At 37.0% G+C, this 23390-nt stretch overlaps 1 protein-coding gene across 1 annotated transcript in view; it reads right to left on the bottom strand.

Moving 5' to 3' along the window:
• The window catches only part of POLQ (DNA polymerase theta), a 96055-nt gene extending 94360 nt beyond the window's left edge, over window positions 1-1695 (bottom strand). Inside the window, exons 1-3 of the mRNA XM_011355325.2 lie at window positions 1339-1695; window positions 694-873; window positions 194-207 (exon numbers count right to left, since the gene is read on the bottom strand). Of these exons, the coding sequence (XP_011353627.1) occupies window positions 194-207; window positions 694-873; window positions 1339-1519 (375 nt within the window). The 5' untranslated portion in view covers window positions 1520-1695. The remainder of the gene's footprint in view (window positions 1-193; window positions 208-693; window positions 874-1338) is intronic.
• Between the last annotated feature and the right edge of the window lie 21695 nt (window positions 1696-23390).

The raw sequence follows: 23390 nt of genomic DNA, 5'->3' as shown, positions 1-23390 counted from the left end.
CTCTTTCTAGTAATTTGTAAGGTTACACAGCCAATAAGTGGTAGAGACAGTTTTCAGACCCAACTAATCTGACTCCACAGCCTGAACTTATATCTATTAATACATTGTCTAATTATTTTTTGCAGCCATAACTAAAAAAATCTGGATGACTCACAATTTCAGAGAAAACTATTACAAAAGAAGTCCATCTTACCAAATAATTAGTTTCTAAAGTCAGTATAGTAAAAAGATTTAAAAGTATACATGTCAGAGTTGCCCTTGAAAGCCCATATAAATTTTACATAAAGTATATTACATATGGTTTTGTATATTGAACCCTGTACAAGCAGGTCAATTTATAAACATATAATTTATGCTCACACATTGTAAAGCAACTGATATAGACTGGAGAAGAGCAGATATACATCTCCCATTGCGCACTCACTCTCCACGCCATGTTTGAGAGGAATGACAAGCAGAACAGTTCTGTCTTTTTTTTTTTTCTTTCCTTTCCTCCACCCAGCCACATAATGGGTTTTGCATAATTTAAATATGCATATAATGAGACTCCACTTTTCATATATGTTTTAAGACTTTCTCTAGTTATAAAGCACTGTCTCGACCACCTCTAAAATAATTATTACCTCAATAGAATATTCTTTATATTCATAATATCTTTAAAACAGAGAAATTAATTTGTACAAATTTAAATACCTGAATAGACTAAATTCTTGCCTTCCAGGACTTGTCCAAGCAAAAGGCACTCTGCCTGCCATTTAAACATCTTTTTAACACCGAAACTGTGATATTTCTCCAGAACTGGTGTAGGAAGTCCCCAATTTGCCAATAGCAGCTTGTCTACTTGATCGTCGGGAACTGTTTGCTTGCATTCCCCTTTCAGGAAAAAAGAGAAAGTAATTAATAGTTGAATTTAGTTTAACACATGACTTCAGTATTTAACCCTCCACTGTGTTTTGGAATTCCTGTGCGTTGGAATGAGGCTTATATAAAGCACACCTGACTCAAAGCACATCCAATACAAGGATCTGTACGGAATACTGGGCACTCTTAGGAGCGAGCCTTCTATAGGTGATATTTGGCCAACTAGGAAGTTGCTTCTGAGTCGAAAGACCCAGAAACCACTTGAACGTTACTAGCAGGTGGTCGTTGAATATAAGTTGAAAAGACGTCCATGTCAGAACAGAAAAAGACCTGCCGCACCAGGCCGGAGAAGACTGACTATAAGATCAGTAGGTAGTGCAAACAAACCAAGCTCTTCACGATTAGGACACCTTCCTCCGACACGCAGTCCGGCTACGTGTTCACCTCCCCTGTTGCCTCCAGATAGCCTGGGAGTACCTGCAGCTGCGGGCGGCGGGCGGCCCTGGTCATTCAAACTGCGTCCCAGGCCGGGGGGAGGACTCAGAACCGGCCCCGAGGGGAGCAGGGGGCTGTCACTGCTGTCATCGCCGCTTCCCGAAAAGGAGTCTGAGCCTAATGTTGAACGCCGCCGTTTCCCACTCCAGCGCGGAAGATTCATCGTGAACTTTTCCCGGCGGTTCAGGGACAGCCACAGTTCTAGTGTCCTCCCCCTCGAGAGAAACCAGGCCTGGTGACAGATGTGGCTGTCATCTTCCCGCCACAGCCTTCAAACTCAGGCCTCCCAGCCTCCCTGGAACCATAGAGTTCTCAGTAATGAGAGTAACCTGAGAACAATAGACTCGTGGGGGAAAGAGCGGCTCTCGCTGGGTGTCAGACCTCCGGCATTTCACGTCTGTGGTTGGTTGGTGTGAGAAAACCGGAACTGGACCTAGATTAAAAGAGATGGGGGGTGGGGGGAAGACTCTGCGTATATAATCTGCATTTATAATCAGAGTGGCGTGAACATTTTTCTTTTTGTCCACTTCTGGTTTGAATAGCAAGGTTTGCTAACTTATAAAATGAGCTGCGCATAATAGGTAGATTAGGGGAAGTAAACATTGGTATTTTTTAAAAATTATTTATTGCACATTATGTGTGCAAAATATACAAGTAAAACCTAAGATTTTCAATGGAACATAATAGACTCTCTCCTGGTGTATGATGGTAGGGCAGAGGCTATTTCTTTACACAATTTCCAATTTAGCCGTCATGCACTGCGGGTACGATGTGATGAGGAGTTGGGGACTGCTGGCGGATAGACCCTTAGCTGGCTCTGTGAACGCGGCAAGGAAGGGACTCTGGATGTACCTGAGTGATCATTCTGTGCTAAGAACTTATTAATGGACGTGTGATCCATATTTTGGCAAAGTAGAATCAAATGAGTTCTGGACGTAAACTGCCGATAATTAATTACCTTGTTGCAAACGCATTTCGCGAAGCAAATCTAGATGGCGAAAGCCTTGCCCAAAAGAGGCTGTGCTATTCTATAGCACTAAAAATCTGAAAAGGGCCAGTCCAATAAAAAAAGATTCCAATATAAGTCTGACAAATGGCACTTGAGTGTCAATTTCTCCTGTGAAAACCTACCTATCAAAAACAAACACAAAAACAACAAAAACTTTTTCTAGCAGCAGTATTCTAAAATTCCACAAGATGGAGGTATTATTCCACGAAGGAAACATTTTCCTAGTTACCTTTTATGCATTTATTCACTTAATTACTGATCATCTACTGTGTGCTGGGCACTGGGTATGTGGCAGGGAAATGGCAGGAAATAGCTCCTGCTCTCGGAAATTGCCTAGAGGAGAGGTACAGACATTAAACTAATTAATGATTTTTTTAAATGTACTAATGCTCAGGCAGAAAAGAGCAGAGTGCTATCAAAGAAATAAAAACGATCCTAATTTAGATTGTAATCATGAAAGAATGTCCAGTATAGCATGGGGTCAGTGCAATTCCGTAGCCAGTCTACGTTTGAAGAAGTAATAGCTGTGTGATCGCGGGCAACTTGCTTAAGCTTTGTGCTTCCATTTGTTCATCTATGCAATGAAGATAATAATAATTACAACCTATTTAGTTATTATAAGCACTCAATAACTAGATATATATAAGGTGCTTAGAACTATGCCTATCACATTAAGTACTGTTCAAAGAAAGTGTTCTAATACGTTTCCCAAAATAAATCCAGATTTTTAATGGGAAAAAAACAAAACAAAACAAAACAAAGAAATCTCTCGCAGTTATTCTATTTTTATTAGGTGAACTGTGATCAAATGAGGAAAGTAATTAGAAAGGAATTACAAAGGATGGTCTATGTCATCCTACTGAAAGGCCTAGAGAATATTTTAAAATGTATAACTTATTTCAAACATTCAACATTTATTTCTAATTTTAAAAACTCTTACAAAATAAAAAGTCTACTCAAAAATATTAAAGAATTTTTTATGCTAACAGTTATCATAATAATTAATACTAATATAGCAGAAGTAGTTCCCATCTGTCTTTGAATTGTGTCTGGGCTTGTGTTCCTTGGCATTTTGTTTATTTGTGGTATTCCTTCAGGGCCTGAGTTAAAGCCCTCAAGAAAAAAAATTGTGCACATATTTTCTGCTTGAGACCTGGGAGACATACCAATTTTGGACCACTTTAAACTTAGTCTCTGGATTAGCTTATTTTATAACATACAGAAGTAGTAGAATGATATTAGACACCCAGACCCAGATTTGGACAGGTCTCCAGCCTCACTATCTCAGAGGGCAGAACAGATATTTCTGTTTTACTTACCCAGAGTGCTACCCTTCTTGGGTTTCGGCTTTATACAGGCGATTTTAGATTTTACCTCTCATCCTACTAGGAACCATAGACTCCTATCTCCCAAAATACATAATTCATTAAAATTCACACTCCAGACCACCAAGGATCAGCAAACATCACTATGGAAAATGTTGGTTCTAATACTTCACTTACTCCTTTAGACTGTTTGATTATTTAATAGTTTTGTCCTATAAGGAAATCTCTGATTTTACCAGTTTAGTCATAAACTTTTTAAATATATATTTTTATATAACATCCGGAATTTTAAGTAAAAGTGTGCTGTGCTAGATGTGGTTTCTTGCTTAGTCTAATATTGCTGAAAATAGAAACAAAGGAAACTCAAATAACAATTGATGTATATTTGAAGAAGTCATCTTCTTATTTTAGTAAGTTTGCAAAAATAATGAAGAGTGATTTTCCCATTAAAATTGCAGAGGTTATACGGAAACTACATTTGTAAATTGACTAAATTGAAATCATCTACCCAGATTGAATAAACTCTTTGTTTCTCGCACGGAGTGAAAACGGTCTGCAAAAAAAAAAGAAAGCCAAAAAATATACAAGATCAGAAATATGGGATGCTAGCAATGCTGACTGGGTCTAATGTGCTGAGATTAAAGGAGATGCTAATTAAGAGGATTTTGTGTTCGAAGTTCAGTGGTTCTCAATTGAAACAAGACCACTGGCTGCACATTAGGATCCCCTGAGGAGCTTTAAACTTGCTATCCTACTCCTGGAGATTCCAACGTAATTGGTCTAGGATAGATTTTGGGCACCTGTAGGTCTTAAAAGCTCCCAGGTGTTCCTAATATGCTGCTGGAATTGAGAACCACTGGTATAACCCAAGGGCTGAGGCAGACTGGAGTTCTCATGGCTTCACTGAGAAAATTTTAATGAGGCTTAAATTAACAAGAAACTCTGAAGAGGACCTCTGAAGAATGACCCAAAGAACTAATTGAAATAACTCACTTATGAATGGGGTTAGAAGCAAAATTAAAATAACTTTAAAGGTCTAGGTAAAAATTTCAGAAAGCCTACTTAAAGGTGGTCTAATACCCATCTGACACCATACATAGCTATTACAATATTATTGACTATATTCCCTATGTGAATGTACTGTTTTTAGATTAGCTCTTATGTACCCAGAGGATTTCTCCAAATCCTTTGATCCAAATACTTTTTTTCCTTTGATACTCATAACTCTACCCTTTTTTTTATTATTATTATTTAGACAAAATCTTTCCCAAATTAGCAACAGCAATTGGGAAAAATCAGTGGGAGATTTGCTTATAGTCAGCTGTTTGGGTGGAGAGTTGAGGTTGCAGGCCTAGCCAGGGGTAAATCCTCTCTCTTCATTTTCGCTTATTCTCTTTTCACTCTTCCCTTTCTGTTTACGTTTAACCACTATTAAGATAGCATACTCTTATTCATAATACGATGCAAAATTTTATCTTTAATAAACTCAGAATTCTCCATGGAAAGGATTCTTTTATGGTAAAGGAAATTTACCATGTTAATAAAATGTCCATTAAAGTGATTCTTAGATATCCTTAATATAATTTTTATTATATAGTAGATAATCTTTTGAATATGAATTGGTAAGTAAATACATTTCAGGATTACATCTCATTCCTTCCTAAAGCGGAACCAGTTTATAAACACCACATCTTCACTGCTCGTGGTGGTGGTGCGCACATTCTGGGTTCTTTGTCCTTATGTCAATGGCAACCATAAGGACAAAGACATACAGATCCCCCTCTCCTATATCACCGCATCTGCAAGGGCAAAGAAAGAATGTTTCTTTCGGTTCAACAGTGTCATGCGTATCTCATCATAGAATTTGGCTTTTATTCTTTGGATATTGGAAACCATTGAAGAGCAAGAAAGAAATATGTACCAAATATATTTAAAAAGACTCTTGTGTGGGCAGGGGGTAGGGAGGAATGTAAAGGAGGAAAAGCAAAATAAAAGAAACGAGTCAATAAGACCATTGCCACTCTCCATTAAAAAAAATATTGGTAGCTTTTGTTTAACGGTGAAAATGATAAAAAAAAATTTAAAAAAATTAGATTGTGCATCTATATTGAAAGTAGATTGCTTATGGATTCAATGTAAGGTGCAAGGGTAAAAGAGAGGTCAGAGATTTTTTTTTTAGGCTAGAAGCTTTTTGACATAATTTAACTGACCATAGCATTTCAATTTTACCATGTTTACCTAGCTGTTATGTTGCACATCAATTTGTTTACATTTAAACTTCTCTATACCAACAAGGGTCAAAAAAATAACATAAACGAGTAAAGCGGAATGAGTGGGGACTGTGAAAAACTACAGTTTTCTTCCTTGGTAATTGTGTATGGCAAAGGCCAACAATAGTTGACCCCTAGTAGGTATTCACATCTTCTTGCATAGTAACAAAAGGCTCGTGGCCATTCAAAACACAGACTAAAAAATTAGGGTTTGATCAGGAAGGCTGAACTGTATTAATAATATAAAATAAGAGATTTTTAAAAGGTATTAGACCTTATAAAGCTGTGGGAGATGGTGAAGATTGCTTTTTACCTCTGCTTTTCATGGTGGGTCTGAAGTCGCGGCAGGTCAGAAGGGCTGGCAGTTGGCAAGGAAGGCTGGACGTAAAGCAGGAAAGGGTGAGAATAAACTGGAACCTGCCAAGATAAATTGGAGTCTGTCAGTACAAATGAGAAAACTCCATGAATGCAGGAACTTTGTCTTCTCTGTTTTATCTTCAATACTTAGCACAGTGTGTGACATATAGTAGACACTCAAAACATTTCTAGAATGGATGAATGACAACTATGGCAGTCATTTTGCTAGGCTCCAGAACACGGTGATGAAGGAAGAGACATGGTCTCCTCTCCTGTGGATCTTCATTTTAAACCATCTGCCCCTTTTCTGAAATTTTTCAGTTTTTTCAGTTGTTATTTGTTTGAAAATTGAAGGTTTAGTTTGAGGAAGACTTTATTGAGTTTGTCATGTTCTCTGAGATGTAAATATTAACTGCTCACAGCAGGGACATCAAATATGAACATTTAAGAAGGATTCCTGAACTTTGAATCTCCTAGAGCTTAATATTTGGGCCCTGATATCCTCATTCTGATTTGTCTTTTTCCTTCCCACTTGGGTAAGAGAGGCAACAGCTATAAAGACCTTGAAGAAGGAAGCTTTTATCCATCAAGGGAGAATGGGGCAATCAATCAAGAAACAAACTAATAAAAGGTGTTTATTATTTTATGTCTGGCTCCCTCCATATCTATAGTCTTCTTAGAGTATAGGGTGCTTTCTGTGAGGTAGTCACTGTTCTAATTGTTTTAGTTAACAAATAATTGTTTAGTTGTTATTTGCAATTGAAATTGCTGTAACCTCATAAAAACCCTGAGGGTTAAGTAACTTGACCAAGGCACACATCTGTAGTGGAGCCTACACGCATACAGTCTGGCTCAAGAGTCCATATTCATCCTTTTCTTTCTTTTCTCACTCTCCTTTTCTTTCTTTTTCTGCCTTGCCCTTTCACATTGTGGATAATTTTGTTTCTTGGAGGAACTGCCAAAATTATTTTGTATATCTTTGCCCTCTCCTACTATTTGAAACATGTTCGAACATGGACTCCATCAGGCAAGGGTTAGGAGGGAGTCTTGGACTCCTGCTCAACCCAAGAAGAGAGCAACTGGAGGAGAGCTATGTGAGTTTAGGGAGGAAGAATGAGCCGATCAGACTCCAAAACAGGATATGCTCAGAGGATAAAGATTATGTCCCTGGAGCACCAGCAGCCTAGAATGAATAAAAATGAATTAACTGGAATTAAGATATCATATCCCCCCAATCCATAGTTTATGCCAGAGAACTGGCACAGGATCTTCCTCCAGGATGAGTGAAGAACAACCCCTACTATCCCTTCCAGACCATTTCCTCCCTTCCAACACATGCCATGTGCTTATAGCCCTGCCGACAATATTCTCCCTGCCCATTTCTGAAACTGTGAATCTTTACTACCATTCTGGTTGGCACCATCACCCAGCACATTCTCTGCCCCTCAGTGCTACAGGACAGCCCTAAAGCCCTGCTTCTTCATAATTATGAAGACAATGACTTGAATCAGTCTGTTCACTTTTAACTTGTGTACTACAAAAGCTTTGACTTTGAGATTCTGTATTAAATATATCAACATTTACTTTTTATGCTTCTTAAACTTTTTATATCTTTTGTGAAAGAGGAAAAAAAGAAAGTTTGAATAAGAGTTTGAGAGAGTTATTTTGAAAGGAAGTTTCAGAGAAAACTTGAGAAAGATGAGAGACCGACAAAATCGAGACATTAAAAGTACCGAAAGAAATACAGAAACACGAACAACGAGACAGAGCATGTGTATGACAAAGAGAAGAACCTGGATAGACAGAATGGGTAAGAAAGATGAAAAAAGAGATAAGAAAGGCTGACAGATATGAAATAAATTGAGTTGATTTTGAGAAAAATGTTGAGAAATAGAGATTTCGGAGACAGATATTGTCAGAGATTGAGAGTAAATGAGTGAGTCTAAAAGAAAACTGAGAAAGTATTGAGTCAGTATGAGAGAGAGTTGAGTTTTGAAAGATTTGAAGAGAGGAAGGAGGGAAGAGGAGGAGTAAAGGAGAGGAGGAGGGAAGGGAAAAAGAGGCAGATAGATAGGAGTGCGAGAGAATGACAGGAATAGCAGACATGGGTTAGACATAGGTAGCTGAGAGACATTACAAAAGAGAATGAGATACTGAGATGGAATAAGAAATTTTGAGAGAGATGTGGGGATAAATTGTGAGATTTCTCTGTATTATATTCTCTCTTTCTGAAACAACTGTCAATCATTGTTCCGTTTCCTGGGTTTTTTCTTTAATACCAAAATTTTCTTTCCTGTTGTCTATTACTTGATATTTTGCTTTACTTTGGGTACATTTCTTTTGTCACGTGATGAGTTTCTGTCTTCTTTCTTTGGTAGGATGCAGAATGTGAGTCTAGTTTTTGTTTCTAGATCTATGGCTTAGTCTAAAACTTATGCCCTTTGGATTTATGCACCCTCTGGACTAGCTAACAAGAGTGAGAAGAGCCTGGGTCAAAATCCCCTCCCCAGTCCAGAGAAGCTAGTCCAACAAGCCAGTGATTGCTAGAAGCAGGAGTTTGAAGCAGGAGTCAGTCTATTATAGTCATAACTGACTCCCCTCTCTTAAATAACAGAATAGTGTTTGTCACTTAGTAGGCACTCAATAAATAAGTGATGAATAATGTACAACATGGTGACTATAGTTAATAATATTGTATTGAGGCGGGGAGGTGGGTAAATGGCATAGATGATAGAAGCTCTGTTCATCCCTCTGGCGACCTAATCAAAGTTGTGACGGATACAAGGAGCAGCAGCAAGGATCTAGAGGAACAAGCCATACAACTAGGGAAAAATCCAAGAAAGAACCCTACAACAGCAGAAGGTAGGACGGGGCAAGGATGCAGGGCTGCCGGGTCCTGAGCGGCTGAGTGAGGCGGAGGCTGCTGCAGTTGGCAGCGGCAGAAGCCTCTTAAAGGGGCCGTGTCCGCGAACAGATTTTCACAGTGAGAGACCTGCTCGCTCTTAGCACCAGTGCTGATTCGGATGTGCGCAGGGGCACCAGGGACTTACAGGGAGACATTGTCGGAGTGAGGGCTGAGGCAAGACTCACTCGGTACTGAAGTGCCGGCAGTATCCATTGTTCCCTGTTAAGCCCTCCCTGCTCCCAGTGCACCGGACATAGTGCCGCCATAGCTGTGATGTCTTCAAACTGATTAACAAAGGTGGCTCAGCCCAGAGGATTCTCTGAAACCCTGCCTCCCCCAACTCACGGCCCCACATCCAGGTGTATCCACAGCAAGTCACGTACTGCTTGCTGAGACTCACACTTGTGGAGGCAGCTGGCTTCGGTTTCTGGTGTGGCCTTTTGAGGCAACTATAAGTACAGTATCTGTGGGTTGCTTGCTGAATCTTAACAGTTGGCCCCAGTGGAGTAGAGGCTTGAGTTAAATTTGGCCTGCAGCTGAACTCTTCTCAGGACTGTGCCACTGGACACCTACTTCACAAATCCACACTGATAAGACCAAGAGACTTATTAGAAGCTTTGCTTAGTACATAGAAACAGACATGGAAAGGCAGCCAAAATGGGAAGACAAAGAAGCAGAAACCATGAGAGAACAGAACAGAGATCCAGATATAACGGAGTCAAGTAATCTAATAGATGCAGAGTTCAAAACACTGGTTATAAAGATGCTCAATGAACTTTTGGGAAGTATAGATAAATTCATTGAGAACTTCAACAAAGAGATAAAAAAAAAACATAAAAATTGAAATGGAAGTTATAAAAGAGAACCAGTCTGAAATGGAGAACACATGATCTGAGATGAGAAGTATAGTAAATGGAATAAACAAAGTGAATAAAGAAGAGGATCACATGCCCTATCTAAAGGACAGGAAAGCCAATCAGGACACTCAATCAGAATGGCAAGAAAAAGATGCCAAGACAATAAAAATAATTTAAGGAGGATATGGGACACTATTAAGGCTCCAAATATTCATTTGATCAATGTAACTGAAGAAAATCAAGATATTGAACAGCTATTTGAAGAAATAATGATGGAAAACTTCTCTAATCTGATGAAAGAAATGGACATAAAACCCCAATGAAACTTGGAGAATTCTAAAACTCAGGAATACAAAGAGACCCACACCAAGACACATCATAATTAAAATGCCAAAGCTTAAATACAAAGAAAGAATATTAAAAGCAGCAAGAGAAAAACAAATAATTACATATAAGGGAACACCCATATGACTGACAGTTGATTTCTCAAAAGAAACTATGCAGGGCAGAAGGGCTTGGCAAAAAATATTCGACAGAATGAAGACCCAGGATATACAACAGAGAATAATTTATCTAGCAAAGCTATCATTTAGAGTTGAAGGACAGATAAAGAGCTTCCCAGACAAAAATAAACTAAAGGAATTTATCACCACCAAACCAGAATTACAGGAAATGTTGGAGGGACTTCTTTAAGAAGAAAAAACATATATCAAAAACAGGAATAAAAAATGGTAACAATTACATTCCTAAGTACCTTAAATGGAAAAGAATTAAGTGCTCCAACCAAAACATAGAGTGGTCGAAAAGATAAGAAAACAAGAAAAAGAAGAGAATGGAAAAAGATATTGCTTTGATGAACCTAGAAGGTATTTAAGTCAGACAGAGAAAGATAAACACTATGTGATTTCCTTATATGTGGAATCTAAGGAATGAAAAGAACAAACTAATAAAAAACAGACACAAATATAGTGGACAATTTGGTGATGGACAGAGGGGTTTGGGGGGCTGGGAGAATGGGGTGAAGGGTTAAAGAAGTACAAATTAGTAGCTGATGGATGGTCACAGGGATGGGGAGCATGGCATAGGGAATGCAATTAGCATTAATACATTGGCTAGGTGGAGGGTCAGGAGATGGAAGGAGCAATTGGGGGGATCATTTTACTACCTATATAGATGTCTAACCAATGTACTGTGTACTTGAAACTAATTAAAATTTTTAAAAATTTTTTTTAAAGAAAGAAAAGCAGCAGCAAATAAAGCAAAATATTAGCAAAATAATAATAATAATAATATATTGGTATTTAGAAGTTGCTAAGAGAGTAAATCTTAAAAGATCTCATCACAGAAAAAAATTTTAAGATTATGTACAGTGAAGGATGTTAAGTAGACTTATTGTAGCGATTGTTTCACAATACTGTGTATATAAATATTGAATTACTATGTTGTACACCTGAAGCTAATATAATGTTATATGTCAATTATACAATCAATCAATCAATTTGGAGGGGAAAAATAAGTGATGAATGAATGAACAAATAAACAAATAGATGAATGCATAAGTAAGACTTCAGAAGGTTTGAGGAAGATGGTGGCAGGGGTGGGTGGGCAAAGCACCACAGGGAAAATAAAACTAAAGGTTAACAAAAAGCACCAGCCAGAGTGATTAGACTTTTATTTAACATTACAGCTAAACCAGTTGCAGTTCAGAAAGTTAAGGAGATGAAAGCATTTGAAAAATATAAAGAATAGAATGAGAAGGTCTAATACAAATCTACTGGAAATTCCAAAAGAGACTAATAAAGATAATGGAAGAAAGATAATATACAAAGAGATAATGGCTCAGAAATGTCCATAATTAAAGAAACTTAAGTGCTTAAATTGAAGACATATTGTGAGACATGAACAAGATAAATCAAAACAAATCTTACCTAGATAGTTTGAGGTAAAAATATAGACCAAGGACAAAGCACAAATCTTTTAAAAAACAGAGTAAAGATTGCCTACAAAGGAGTCAATCTATCAGCAAACTTCTCAAATAAATGAGTTTTATACTCACCTAACTTATTATGCAAGATTGAAATGTAATAAATATATTTTCATGCAAAAAAGTTTTAAAACATTTATAATTAAGAGACCATCACTAAAAGAATTATGAATGATTCTACTTCTGAAAGAATAAAATTGTGCTCAAGAGGAAAAAGGAAGATAAAAACAGCAATGATGACCAAAATCCTTGATAAACATATGGTTAAATCTAAATAAATATTTATGGCAGAAAGTAATAATAAGACTTTTAGGGGCATAAAAGCAAGTTTGATTGAAAACAGTGGACAAAATAACATGAAAGCCTGAAGGCAGGAAAGTCACTGTTAAAAATTCAAAGAATATTTTATTGTTCGAAAGTAGAGAAACTGATTAATTTTTAAATTTTTAAAATTGAGAATATATGTGAAAAAATTAATGGTAATTTTAAATCTTGCATATAACATACCATTGTGGGAAAAGGGAAGGGAATTAAGTACAACCATTTTAACAGAATGCTAGAAAAGTGGGGAAAAAAATTCCACAAAGATAAGGAAATAGAAATCAGTTTAATATATTTCTAATCATTATCTTATCAAACATAAAGATTTGATCCAAATTTGAAGTTCTCAAATTGGATTTCTGTTTTAACACACCTATAACCTTAAACAACAGGCAAATATAGAAGTAAAGTAAAGAGGTGATAGTATCAAAAGGACACAGGAGCCAGTTTAAAGGTTTGGTCAAGGTAGGGAGTTTGAGGATAAAAAGGATGACTCTGTTTCCAACAAGCATATTTTTACTGAAAGAATAAATTATTGAATTAATGAATGCAGGGTGGGACATTAGGAGTGGGTCTGGGTGGTGTAAGTTCTGATTGTATCAACCGTTAACATTTAAAGAGTCAATGTCACCAGCAGAGACACTAAAGAAACTACATTTCAGAGAGACACATCCAGCAGGCTTGAAAATAAAGCACCCCAAGGAGATTCAGGACAAGTAAGCAGGGGGATGGGGAGGGAAGAAGGATAGAGGTCCAGATGTGGGATTTAAGTAGTCAAAAAGGATTCCGAAGCTCAAAGGAGCAAATTTAAAGGATGCAAATCACTCAACTCCGTTCCCATTGGAGGGAGATGATAGAGAGAGGGTTGGAAGTTGAGGGAAGATCTAATTGCCTCATGAAAGTCAAGGGGTGAATGTTGAACTTCTGTTACTGAGGGTTGGTGTCTGCTTTGCAGGGCTCCCATACTTTCCCAATCTGTGCTGGCCTGGCCTTGCAATATGCTTATTAGAATATCCATCATTAGAAGCCCCATCATAGCAGCAATTTTTGTGTTTTGTTCATTGCGGAATCACCAAGTATAGATAAGTGCCCACTTGTGGGAGGCAGGCAATAAATATTTGCTGAGAAAATGCATTGCCCCTACTGGCAACTCTTGTCTTGTGGTCTCCATAGCCCTGATCTGGGAAAACACCTAAGTCCATTTGAAACATATGCTTCTTTGTTTGTTTAACATGTTAGTTTAAGCTGTAGACTTTCAATGCCCTTCCTGGGAAAGTGGGCAGGGGTTTAGTGTATATAGGTGTCAGTGTGACCAAATTCATTACCAGTTATGCTACTCTAGCTGCCCAAACTCTTAAGACTTTCCTTTTCTTCATCTATAAGAGGATAATAATAATTATACTTTACCCCATGTATTAAAGATTAAATGGAAAACATCTCTAAATGTTGTTATTATTATGTTGTTGTATAACATTCTAATGTTGTTGTATGTTACTGCATCGGTACATTACTGCATTTACTCTGAGAATTATATTGAAGAACAGATGCTTAACTGTTTAATTTCTCTTCAATTAAATGCTAGGCCCTGGCCCATCTTCCATTACTACTTTTCAAATTTTTTGTTCTCAACATCTTTACACTCTTAAAAATTATTGAGGACTCCAAAGAGCTTTTGGGTTATACTATAGTCATTTATCACATCAGAAATTAAAAATTGAGAAATTAAAAAATATTTATTTCAAAATAAAATGGTAAATGCATTACATGTTAACTATATTTTCTGCACACAAAAAAATATTGAGAAGAATGTCACTGGTTTACATTATTGTAACTTTGTCTAGCTTAATAGAAGACAGTAGAATTCTCTTCTGCTTTTGCATTCATTTTTGGTGATATATTATTTTTGTTGAAATCTGGCCTTACACAGATATAGTGTTAGAAAAGAAAGTAGTATTCTAATGGTCTTTGTGATAGTTGTGCATATTCTTTGAAATAAAAAACAATCTCAACAAGTATTAATTTCTTAAAGATTAGTTGCTATGTGAAATTTGAAATTATATCAATGTGCTTTTCATAATCTGTCACCTTATAATCCATTGGTCTACTTTGCACTTAAAGTGGATATTTTACCTATATGTGGTTTTTTAATGAAAATGACTCTGACCTCAAGAACCCCCTGAAAAGATCTTAGAGACTCCCAAATGCCTTCAGAGCACATTTTGAGAACTGCTGCTCTAGGTTACCCAATCTTTCATAGTAATCGCCTTTTTCTCTCTCTCTTTCTGTCTCTCTCTCTCCCTTTCTCCTTCCCTCTTCTCCTCTCTTGTTAACTCTTTCTAAGCAAAAACAAAACTAATCTATATTCTTCCACTGACACATTACCTGTGGGGTACAATTGTTTCCAAAGGTGAAATAAAGATACAATAAAGAGCAGAAAAATAAATGGGTAAATCAAATTGTGATTGCTTTTAAAAGGGAAAGCACATAGTGCTTAGAAAGGGCTAAGAGAACATTGCGAAGAGTTGGGGAAGAGAAGGATAGCTTCTACAAGTTAGTGTTGCTTAAACTGAGAAAAGACAGATGAGTGGATATTGAGTAAGTGTTAAGTAGGAGAGAATAGTGGGGATGAGCATGTATGAAACAGGCAGCGCATGACTTGTTCAAAGGTTGGACAGAAATCTAGTGTGGCCAGAACACAGAAAACCAAGAGGGGAGAGCTAAGCAGGTGCATTTCTGAGACGAAGACAAGAATACAATGGAGGTGCATGTACTATATGTCATAAGAATTAAAAAATTGTAAATCAGGCTATCAAACTGTTAAGGAAAATATGTTCTACCTGCCCACCTTGACATATATATGTTCCTCGAAGTTGAGATTCAAATTTTGAAATCTTGGGTTCTTCGAACTTCCATATCAGAACATGGCAATGGAGGGAGAGCTAGCCCCAGCTGCTTGGCCATCATTCTAACCCCTGTCTTTATGACTCAGGTTCAGTCTCCATTGACACCCCTTGACCAAAAGTCCCTCTTAGGCCAGAGTGGGGTACACATTGATAGCATGTTTTCTCTTCAGGGGCATGAATTCAGGGAAGAGGCTCTGTAGGCTCAAGGCCATTTGGCAGAAAATCCTGTGGTGCCTGGTACATAGAGTACAGTTTAGAAGTGGACAAGTATTCCAGTGGCCATGACACTTGTCTTGCAGACTCCATGCCCGGTGGGGAGGAGCACATACAGAGCTGAAAAGAGACCCTTTTAAAACCTTGCTACTCTAAGTCTTATTTGCAGACCAGTAATATGGGGATCATTTGAGAAGCTCCTTAGAAATACAAGATTTCAAGCCCTATTCTAGACCTACTGAATCATAATCTGTATTTTAACAAGATCTGTAGGTGATCTGTATTCCTAGTAAAGTTTGAGAGGCATGGAACTCAATGAAGGGATTCAAGACAAGGGCTGCTTTTACTCAGGTCTACGAGCAGCAACACTGTTTGTTCCTATAAGGCTCCCTAGGCCAAGTTCAGTGAGGATGTGGGATTTGCCCCCACTTGCACTGGGGAGTCATGGAAGATTTCTGAGGAGTACAGTTACAGGGTCTGAATCACTTTTCTAAATAACACCAGACCTCATCCCTTGAGCATTACATTGCAACAAGCTTTGTGACTTAACAGTGAATCCTCACTATAGCCTAGTGAGGTAGAGATTATAATTATATTTCAACGGAGATAACAGACTTAGGGATGTAAAATCATTTATTTTTTTAAGTTCACAAAGGTACTATATGAGTGACCTGGGATTCAAACCCAGTGGTTTTGAATACATTACATCCCAAGAAATGAATGAGCTCCTCACTCTCCACCCCTACTCTATTCTGCAGACCTACCAATGCAGCCCTCTGGTGCCCAGATGAACAGAGGGGCTTCTGGGACTCCCCAGACTCACTCTTTTTTACACATGAGTAATTACAGCATTGACATGATACAAGAAAAAGTTGATCACAGCGAGTACAACAACTCTCTGCCTTCCTTCCAGTCTCACCCCACATCCTGGGGGCCCACAGCCCTCCTAGAAGGGGGGACAATTTCAACAGTCAAATGAATCCCAAGTGCCTCTCGGGCAGGTTGAATCTCATTTTCCAGCATTAATTAACTGGTAACAAAAGATTAGGAGGGTTAGTCTGGTTCCTCTAAGAAAGGGATGTCAAGATAGAATTAAACCTGCAAAGCTTTTATTAGGGGAAATGCCTGTGGAGAAAATGGGGAAGAGGTCAGGGGAGGCTGGGAGAGCTATTAGATCACAATACAAATCTGATCTCTAGTGAAGGAGAAGGGCAGTTAGGTAGAAACATCCTTGACCACCACCATGCAACTGGGCAATTCTTTTGGTGAAATTTGAATAAATTTTATGGATTGTACCAATGTCCTTTTTCTAGTTTTGATAGTACACTACAGTTATGCAAGATGTCACCATTGGGAGAGGCTGGATGAAGGGTACATAGGACTTCCCTGTACTTTTTTTTTTTCAACTTTTTTGAATCAGTTATTATTTCAAAATTAAAAGTAAAAAAAAAACTAGAGAATGGGTAATTTTTGATTTCAATATTTGTATACACTGCAAATAACCTAAGAAGAGAAAATCAGACTATCTTTAACCAGATATTTGCCAAGACAAGAATACAACAGAGACTCACATGCTGTATATCATAAGTATTTAAAAGTTGTTCTTGTCTACCTTTAAAAAGATGACTACAAAAACCAGCTGTATTTCTATGCACAAACAATAAACAATGTGAAAAGGAAACTTAAAAACAATTCTATTTACAATAGCATCAAACAAATTAAATACTAAGGAATAAACTTAATCAAGGAAGCACAAAGATTTGTGCACTGAAAACTATAAAATATTGCTGAAAGAAATTAAACAGTATACAAATACATGGAAAGACATCCTGTGTGTATGGATTGAAACACAATATTATTAATAATCAATACTGTCCAAAGCAATCTACAGATTTAATCCCTATCAAAATCCCAATGGTTTTTTTTGTTTTTTTGCAGAAATATAAAAATCCATTCTCAAATTCATATGGAATCTTGAAACTCCAAATAGCTAAAATATATTAAAAAAGAACAAAGTTGGAGGTCTCACACTCCCTGATTTCAAAATAAATCACAGTAATCAAAACAGTGTGGTACTGGCGTAAACACAGACCTATACTAATGGAAAAGAATAGACAGTCCAGAAATACACCCTAACATGTATGTGGTTGGATGATTTTTGACAAGGATGCCAAGACCATTCAAGCAGAAAGTATAGTCTCTTCAACAAATATTGTTGGGAAAACTGAATAGCCACATGCAAAAGAATGAATTTGGACCCTTATTTTAAAGCATACGAAAATTAATTCAAACCAGATCAAAGATCTAAATGTAAAAGCTAAAACTATGAGAAAACATAGGAAAAAAGCTTCATGACATTGGGTTTGTGATGATTTCTTGGATATCATACCACAGGCATAGGCAACAAATGTATAAATCAATAAATTGGGCAATATTAAAATGAAAAACTCTGTAAACCAAAGGACACAATTAATAGTAAAATGGCAACCTAAAATGGGAGAAAATGCAAATCATATCTGATAAGGGGTTAATATCCAGAATATATAAAAAACTACTCAACAAAAAAATTTAATTAATAAAATGATATTTCTCCAAGAAGACATACTAATAGCCAACAAGTGCATGAAAATATTCTCAATATAACTAACCATTAGGGGAATGCAAATCAAACAAGCCACCACCTCACACCAATTAGTATGACAACTACCAAAAAAAAAAAAACAGTAAATAACAAGTTGAGAAATTGAAAACTGTGCACTATTGGTAAGAATGTAAAAAGGAACAGCCACTATTGAAAACTCTAGGGTGGTACCTCAAAAATTTTAAATTACTATGTGATACAAAAATTCCACTTCTGAGTATATATGCAAAGATCTGAAGGCAGGGTCACAAAGAGATATTTCCATACCCATGTTCATAGCAGCATTACTCACAATAGCCAAAAGGTGGAAACAACCCAAGTATCCATCAGCACATAAATGGACACACAAAACACATGAATGTCCTGTCATCTTTGTCAAAATCATTTGACCATATATATGCAAAGGTATTATTTCTGGACTCTATGCTTTTCCATTGGTATATGTCTGTCTTTATGCCAGTACCACACTGTTTTGATTACTGTGATTTGTCTTGAAATCAAAGATATATATATAATGAAATATTATTCAGCCTTAAAAAGGACAGAAATTATAACACATGGATGCAATATGAATAAACCTTGAAGACATGCTCTATAAAATAAGCCAGTCACAAAAACACAAATATTGTATGATTCCACTTATATGAGGTATCTAGAAGAGTCAAATTCATAGAGACAGAAGATAAAATTGTGGTTGCCAGAGGCCTGAGGGATGGAGAGATGGGGAGTTATTTAATGGGTACAGAGTTTCAGTTTTGCAAAATAAAGAGTCCGGAGGTTAGTTGCACCACAATGTGAATATACTTAACACTACTGAACTGTACACTAAAAAAATGATAGTAAATTTTATGTTATGTATATTTTACCACAATTTAAAAATATATATAACTGTATATTATTCAAGCTATGAATGTACAAAAGATTATTTCACAGTCTCCTATTAATGAACATTTTAAATTCCTAATGGTAAATATTCTAGGTTAAATGGTATGAAGTATATTAAAAATGAGAGCTATTAAATTCCTCTAAAATCTTGCACCACTTTACATCTCCACTAATAATAATGGTATGCATTCCCCCACATTATCAATAATGTTTGATTTATAATTTAAATTTTGTTGCCTGTCTTCTGGGTGAAAAATTAACTCATTATTATTATTTTTCACCACTAGACATTACTTTTCATACCTTTGACCCAATTTTATGATGGAATTTTTTTTTTCTCATTGGTTTTGTACAAATTCTTTATAAAATAGTGATATGAATCCTTCCTCTTTTACATATATTGCACTAGTTTCTCTTTGGATGTAATTTATTTTATCCAGTTAAGGTTTTTCTTTTATTATTTCAATATAAACATTGAAATATTTTATTATTTCAATATAAACTTTAAAATATTAAGCTATTGAATCTATCTGTAATTGCTTTTGAGTTTTATGCGTTAGAGTGTAATTTAATTTCTTAAACACTAATGGCCACTTGTTCTATTTCTACTCACTGGAAATGACATCTTTCCATCTATGCTAGGGTTTTTTCCTATACTTTTCTGTTCTAGCGCTAAACTAGCCTTTTGGCAACAACACTACAGTGTTCTGTATCTTACCTAGTTAGAGTATGTTTTGTTAGATGGCAGTCTAGCTCATTCTGTTTTTTTCAAACAAAAGAGGAAATTTCTTAGATATCCTTAAGTAACGTTTTTCCCCCCAATTTTCCTTCTGTTTGGGTGTTTTTTGCTACCTTTTCTTCCAAATCGCTGATTTGATCCACTGTTTCATCTAATCTACTATCGATTCCTCCTAATGTAATCTTTATTTAGTTATTGAATTCTTCATTTCTGACTGGTTCTTTTTTATGTTTTCTATCTCCATTTTTGCTTTTCCTATCTCTTTGTTGAAGTTCTCATTGAGATCATGGAGCATCCTTATAACCAGTGTTTTGAACTCTGCATCTGGTAGATTGCTTGTCCCCATTTTGTTTAATTCTCTTTCTGGAGCTTAGCTATGCTTTTTCATATGGAACATGTTTCTTTGTCTCCTCATTTTGGCTGACTCCCTGTGTTCATTTCTATGAATTAGGTAAATTTGCTGTGTTTCCCAGTCTTGGTAGCGTGGCATTATGTAGTAGGTGTCCTGTGGGGCTTGATGGTGCAGTCTTCCTGATCGCCTGAGCTGATTGTTCCAGGTGTGTCCCTTGTATGCGCTGTGCATACCCTCCTGTTGTAGTTGAGCCTTGTGGTTGGCACGTCAGTAGGAGGGATTGATCCTCAAGCTGATTGTTTGTGAGGACTGTCTATAAATACAGTGGAGGAGCTATTGTGCAGGGGCTGACCCTACAGAGCAGGATTTACTTTAGCAGGGCTCTGGTGCCTGCTGAATCTGCCTTTTGGGTGTGTCATTTGTGGAGGAGGTTGTGTGGTGTTCTGGTGTGATCTGAAGCTGGCCACCAGGTTCATTGGTTCTGGGGCTTGTTGGGGAGTGGGGCTCTGGTGTAGGCTAAGGTCAGCCACTGCTTATGCCCCTGCCTGGGGCCACCTGCTATGAGTTACAAAGTGATCTGCAGATAGTTGTTGCTTGTACTGAGTGTGGTGGTGCCTATAAGGGGCTAAGCTGCAAACTAAGGCTGGCTGCCACTAGTGCCGGGATTGGGGCTGTTTAGCAAGATGTATGGGGAATGTCCAGGCAAGATGTTGTTTATTTGGAGTTTGTGAACCTTTAGGACATTTTAGGAAAATCTGTAGCACACACCAAGACAGGCCATTTGTATGGAAAATCCACTGAAAGTGGTTTGGGTGGGCCTGAAAGCTGGGTGGAACAGGATCTCAGGGAATCACCAGAGCAGGACAAATTGTGTTAGCGAGGTTGATGGAGACTTAGCCTTGGTGCCCACCTGTGCATGCAGGCTGGGTTGGGGGAGGGCTCAACAAAGGAACAAAGGCTTCTGCCAGCACTTTTGTCCAGAAGAAAGCTGGCCCTGCAGCCTTCACCCTGAAGCTAGACAATTTAGTTCTCCCTATATGTCCCTGGCACCTTTCAAGCTGCTGCCCCAGTGCTGGAGCTCAGAGTGCATGAGTCTGTCAGTGAGTAAGTTCATGCGCAGATCCTTTAAGAGGAATGCCTGGGACTCCAGCAGCCTTCTGTCTCACTCAGTCACAATCCCTGCTGGTTTTTAAAGCCAGAATTATGAGTCTTCTCTTTCAGGCACTGGAACTCTATCTAGGCTGGGGATCCTGGTGTGGGGCTGGGACTCCTTGCTCCTCAGGGGAAACTTCCACAGCTGAGATACCCCTTTAAAATTTTAACCACCACATGTGGGTGTGGGATCAGCCTGTTCTGAATCTCCACTCCTTCTATCGGTCTCCATGTGCCTTCTTCTGTATATCCTTAGTTAATAGAACTTTGTTCAGCAAGTCTTCAGGTGGTGCCCAGTATTGGTCTATAATTTAGTTGCAATTTTGATGTGGTCATGGGAGGAGACAAGTGCAGTATTTTCCTACTCTTCCATTTGACATCTTAATTTTATATTCCAATGTATTAAACTGTTTTCTACAATATTATAATATTTTTCCAGTATATTTTTCAGGTAATTTTTTTGTGTTTTTTTGCAAATAATGACACTTTTGCTTTATTGTTACACTACTTATTTCTTACTTGTATTTTGTTGCATTTACTAGGTACACTAGTACAATTCTGCACAGCACCTATGTTAAAGGATATTTTGCATTTTATTTACTTTAATAGCAATGTTTTTAATGTTTACTTATTTTTTCAATGCTGAGCAAGAATTAGTAGTATGGTTTTAAATTTTCGTTTTCTATATAAGCATTTAACTATTTTATTTGGTAATGTTTTCCCAGTTTATACTTGATTTGCTGAGAAGGTTAACTATTATAAAATCAGTAGGGTCATAGGCAGTAAGTTAATTATCAGGAATGTGATGTAAAAGCACAGCCTATGTTAAATATAGCTTATAACTTTAAACAGATTTCATTTTCAGTGACAAGTATTCTAAAATAATAAAATTAATAAAAAGAAAGATGTATACCGTGCACATGACATTCCATGCATTATTCTAGTGTTTTGTGTGTATTAATACCTAACATGAACACATTTGTGCAATACATTTACAAACACTAATATAAAGTAAATACTCTTAGCATTCACTTTTTATGATTGATGTACTTGAGGTAGAGAGTTTAAGTAACTTGTTTGTGATCATATTCCTAGGAAAGTACAGTTTGTAAGCAAAGTTTCTATTATTAAACATAAATGATTCAGAAATTACCAAATCGCCACTCCACTTCTTCCAGCCACTTACCTTGGTGAACATAGTTCCTGCTTATAAAAATTCCATCTAAGAGTAGATCATTCTTCTTTCGGAAAAAATAATTGCTGAAGATTACATTTTGTTTACTTATTTTTAACATTTTAATATATAGAAAATTTGTAATGGAAGCAGAGAATAATGTAACGAATTCCCATGAGTTTATCATTTAATCTTAGCAAATATATATCTCATTTAGCATAATGTTTCTGAGGTTCATCCATGTATCAGTATCAGTAACTCATTACTTATATTGCTGAATGGTATTCCATTGTATGGATATACCACATTTGTATATCCGTTCAACAACAGGGAAATTTGAATTGTTACCAGTTTGAGGCAATTATGAACAATGCTGCTATGAATAGTTGTATATATGTCGTTGCATGGATAAATGTTTTCATTTCTCTTGGGTGGATTCCTTGGAGTAGAATGCTAGGTTTATGTTAAGTTTATGTTAAACTTTTTAAGAAACTGACAAACTGTTTTCCAGAGTTGCAATATCATTTTATAGTCCTATCAGCAATTACTATCATTTTATAGTCCTATCAGCAATTACTAACGTTCCAATTTCTCCACATCCCTCCACATACCCATTTATATATACATAATTTTTTCTTCTGCCTGAAGGATGATGGCCTTTAACATATCCTGTAGTAAAGGTCTGCCGGTGATGGATTTTTGCAGCTTTTGTATGTCTAAAAGCATCTTTTCTCAGATGCTTTTCTCAGATAGTCTGCTGAACTTTCCAATGTATACCTGTTGATGTTTTAAGGATACTCTTCTTAACTCCTGATGATTCCCTGTTGTCTTTCTTCTGTGCACAGATAAGTGGGAAGTCACAATAGATCAACAGCTCCAAGATCCATTGAAAAACACAAGAAAAGAATTGTCAAAAGAGACTAGTTATTACACCAAAGAATGGGCAC

Source organism: Pteropus vampyrus, unplaced genomic scaffold (genome assembly GCF_000151845.1).
Source record: "Pteropus vampyrus isolate Shadow unplaced genomic scaffold, Pvam_2.0 Scaffold1, whole genome shotgun sequence".
Taxonomy (NCBI): domain Eukaryota; kingdom Metazoa; phylum Chordata; class Mammalia; order Chiroptera; family Pteropodidae; genus Pteropus; species Pteropus vampyrus.
The sequence above is the reverse complement of the archived record's forward strand: the minus strand, read 5'-3'. Positions and strand labels throughout refer to the sequence as shown.